This window comes from Nematolebias whitei, chromosome 10 (genome assembly GCF_014905685.2).
Source record: "Nematolebias whitei isolate Nwh7 chromosome 10, NemWhi1, whole genome shotgun sequence".
NCBI lineage: Eukaryota > Metazoa > Chordata > Actinopteri > Cyprinodontiformes > Rivulidae > Nematolebias > Nematolebias whitei.
The window spans coordinates 28,252,339-28,256,557 of NC_056507.1; the positions used below are offsets into that span (position 1 = coordinate 28,252,339).

At 48.1% G+C, this 4,219-nt stretch overlaps 1 protein-coding gene across 1 annotated transcript; it reads left to right on the top strand.

The window, feature by feature from the left end:
- Positions 1-254: 254 nt before the first annotated feature.
- islr2 (immunoglobulin superfamily containing leucine-rich repeat 2) lies at positions 255-3,884 on the top strand. The gene is made up of 2 exons (XM_037682931.1): positions 255-556; positions 1,044-3,884. The coding sequence occupies exon 2, from the start codon at positions 1,053-1,055 to the stop codon at positions 3,168-3,170; it is 2,118 nt and encodes a 705-aa protein (XP_037538859.1). The 5' UTR covers positions 255-556; positions 1,044-1,052; the 3' UTR covers positions 3,171-3,884.
- The last annotated feature ends 335 nt before the right edge of the window (positions 3,885-4,219 follow it).

The window sequence follows — 4,219 nt, forward strand, 5'->3', positions numbered from 1 at the left end:
TCATTTAGCAACAAGCTACTTTTATTCAAATGACCTACAGCCTGATAGTTAATTAAGGCACGAATAAGCAAAGAATATTTAAATTGTTCCCATCAAATCTCACGCGGCTGTTTTGACCGGAACTCTCAGCAAATTGGGTTTGTAAACTCTTTGCTGAAGACAAAGAGCTGCTGTCGAACCAAACGAGGTCAAAGATTAGGTTTGGGTCTGAGTGATAAATTAAACATTACTTTTCTCGGAAGCGGGGGGGGGGAGGAGGAGCTTCTGCGTCTTTAATAGAAGGGAGAAAGATGGGAGAGGCTGCGCGTGCACGCCTCTCCGCCTGGCTCCGCAGCGGCGGGAGCGCGCAGAGGAGCGTTCTTCCTGAGGAATAAAAAAAAAAAAAAAAAAAAAAAAAGAGCGGACGGACCGACTGAGCGCAACATCAACATCTCACCGGGAAAAATGTTCCTGCCGCCGTGTGCGCGGACCTGAGGCTCCCTCCAACCATTAAACTCGTAGAAACTACAGAAGACTCAAATTAAATTAAAAAACACAGGAAACGAAGTCAACACAGGTAAGGCGTTCCAATTCCGAGTGTTTCTCTATAGATGAGGTCAAATATGAGCTGAAGCAGCTAAAATCACCCTGAAGATCAGCTTGAGCTTTTGGGTTCACAAGGACTGAAGTTCAATATGATTTCCAGATTTAAAAAAAAAACATCAAAATGCAACTTTTAGAAAAAGGAAAATGTTTGTGGTGAATATTTGAGGGGCGTTAAAGTCGCTTCAACACCATGGAAAGCGCCCGGGCAGGAGCGCGCGCACAAAGAAGGCTAGACCGTGTGTGCACATACAAAACAGAGCAACATTTTCTTGTGCTTTATGCATAAACTTATAGCACAGTGCAGTTTTATATTAATGCAAATTTAATTTAGCATCTGTGAGTTCAAATTTGCTTCATGAGTTCATCACACAGATATGTTTTAAAACTAAACTGATTCTGAATTTGTAACAAAACGACCAGTGATGTAGCTTCTAATTTCTGATCGTTGATGTGTGTAGGTGCAGAAGATGGCAGGAAGGCTCCTGCAGCTCCTTGCTTTGTGGACTGTGGTGATCAGCAGTGCTCAGAGCTGCCCTCAGCTCTGCAGCTGCCAGGATAAATTTGCCCAGAAGTTTGCCGACTGTGCTTACAAAGACCTGCTGGAGGTACCGGTCGGGCTCCCCTCCAACGTAACCACCGTGAGCCTTTCGGCCAACAAGATCAAACTGCTGAAGAGCAAAAGCTTTGATAACATCACGCAGGTCACCTCTCTCTGGCTGGCCCACAATGAAATCGTCACTGTTGAGACGAACACCTTGGCCCCCCTCATTCAGCTCCGCAACCTGGACATCAGCCACAACAAAATCGTCACCTTCCCCTGGGAGGACATGAAGTCCCTCACAGCTCTGCAGCTGCTGAAAATGAACAACAATGAGATGGTGAACCTCCCCAAGGACGCCTTTTCCACACTCCAAGACCTGAGGTCGCTCCGCATCAACAACAACAGGTTCACCACCATCGTGGAGGGCACCTTCAGCGCCCTCTCCTCCATGTCCCACCTCCAGATCTTTAGCAACCCGTTCACTTGCTCTTGCAGCCTGGAGTGGCTCAGGGACTGGATTGCCACAACCAAAATTTCTGTGCCTGACCCTAAATCAATCCAGTGTGAGGCCCCCGAGCACCTGAAAGGGGTCATGATTGCAAATACTCCCAAACTGACATGTGAAGCTCCTGTTGTCACCATAACATACCAGCCCAACATACAGAACGCAGTCCTTTATGAGGGCATTACTGTCATCCTGAACTGTGAGGCCAAGGGGAGCCCCAAGCCACAGGTCCGCTGGGAGGTCACTGCTGGAAACCAAAATGACCTGTTCCCCCTGCCGTCCACAGAGGAAACAAATGACATGCCGATAAACGATAAAACGACCAACACCAGGTTCCTCGTCTTCAGGAACGGCTCTCTCGTTGTTCCCCGCATGAGTAAAAAGGAGGACGGAAACTACAGCTGCTCTGCAGAGAACGAGTTGGGCCGAGCGGAGAGCAGTGTCAAGCTCTCGCTGACATACACCCACAAGCAAGGCAGCAGCTTGATACCAGACTCAAGCCTGGACAAGATCCGTCCGTCCGGTAAAAAGCTCGACGACCCGAAGGGCTCCAAAAACAATGTGATCAACTGGGCTAAGCCTGAGGAGAAGACGAAGGAGAGCCCTGAGGGGTCAAAGCACAAAACCGAGGAGGCTGGGGGGGCTAAGAACCCCACGTTTGCGAGCAAGTGCGGCGTGAGGGACGGAAGCGAATACATCTCCAACCACGCCTTCAACCTGAGCTTGGACGACCTGAAGCAGTACACCTTTGACTTCGGCGTCATCGCGTTAGAGGTCTCAGAGACGGAAGCTAAGGTGCAGCTGAACCCACTGCAGCTCCCGAGCACCAAATCAAACCTCCACCTGAGCCACAAGAACCAGGAGACTGTGAACAAAGAGCCGCTGGGTCTGCTGCAGTCCTCTTCCAGTAAGGACACCCTGGACATGCTCTACCTCTGTGTGAACACTGGAAATGGACACTCCTTGGTGCAGTGGTCCAACATAGAGGAGGGGGTGAATTCATACCGCTTCCACGGCCTACAGTCGGGCACCAATTACACTCTTTGTCTCACTTATGGGGGGAAGGACTGCCAAGTCCAAGTGGTGTTCACGACAAGGAAGAAGATCCCCTCCCTGCTTATTATTGTGATCGTCAGCATTTTCCTCCTGGGCTTGGCCACCGTCCCCCTGCTGGGGGCCACCTGCTGCCACCTGCTCTACAAGTACCAAGGAAAGAGCTACAAGCTGATCATGAAGGCTCAGAATCCGGACCAGGTGGAGAAGCAGGCCACGGGGGAGTTCGATCCCAGAGCGTCGTTCGTGGAGTCCGAGAAGACCTTCAACCCCAGCGAGCTGGGCGAGGAGGAGGAGGGGCCCGAGGGGGAGGAAGGGGAGGCTGAGGGGAGCGTGGTGACCGAGTCCATCCCGGGCTCCTCATCCAAAACCAACCCGGAGGAGTTCGAGGCGGGATCCGAGTACAGCGACCGGCTGCCGCTGGGCGCCGAGGCCGTGAACATCTCGGAGGAAATCAACGGCAACTACAAGCAGCCGAGCCGCTGAGGCGCTACGGGTGCCCGCGAGGGCTTTTTACTGTAACATACTTTACTTTTTCTTCCCCTCCGGGTGACTCACACGAGATGAAAGGTGGACCATTTACATTTTTTTTTTATCTTTACCTCAAAAATCACCGTGAAGTAATCCATGTTGAGTTTGTCTAAATCTGGTGTGGGATTAAAAACAAGCACAGATTAAAACAGTTTCTCACAGGTGAGCAGCGCGCGGTGCGAATTGAAGGTTAAACAAACGGGAGCGACGCATGTTTCAATTGCCGTCACGGGAGAGCACAAAAACCTCAAACAAGTGCCAATAATGATTTTTTACTGCCGTTTTCTCCATTTGCGTGACATCAGGAACTGTTTCTAAGCCGCGCGTGCAGGCTGCAGGAGGGCCAGGTAACAGGTGTCAGAAATAAAATCCGATTGTGTGGAATAAAATGTTTGATTACGTGATGTAAAAGGCTGCAGATATTCGGGAGATATTTGCTCTTTCAGCTGCTTGGTGCTTGATGGAAGAAAATGTTCAAGGCTTTAAAAAAACAACGATTAATCAACGCGCAAAACGTGTCCATGGCATGTCACGTGTTTTCCTGTCTGCTTTAGTCTTATTTTTCTATTAGTGTAGCGTCATGTAATGTGACTGTCTGTCTGTGATGTAAATCTTAAGGAATTACATGTATTATTATTTTTGACCGTGAGTTTGAACATGGAGGCAAAATGGCGCAGTGCGCGTCCGGCGCGTCTTCACCGTCTCCATTTGGTGCATATAGTGAGTTTTTGTGAAACTTGTTGTAAAATGAGACAAAAAAAAAAACGTGACTTTTTGAGATTTTTTTAACATAAATTTATGTAAGTGGAATTAATAAAACATATTAAATCAAACCCAGCTTGGAGTTGTCTTTATTTAGTGGACTCGTCTTTTATTTCTTTAAAATAAATCTGTTTTCAGAAGCTTTATTGTTTCCTATAACCTTCAATTGTTTATATATTTTGTAAATGTGTGACTTCAGGTGTGTTTAATGCGAAAAATATAATTTAAAAACTGATTTTGTT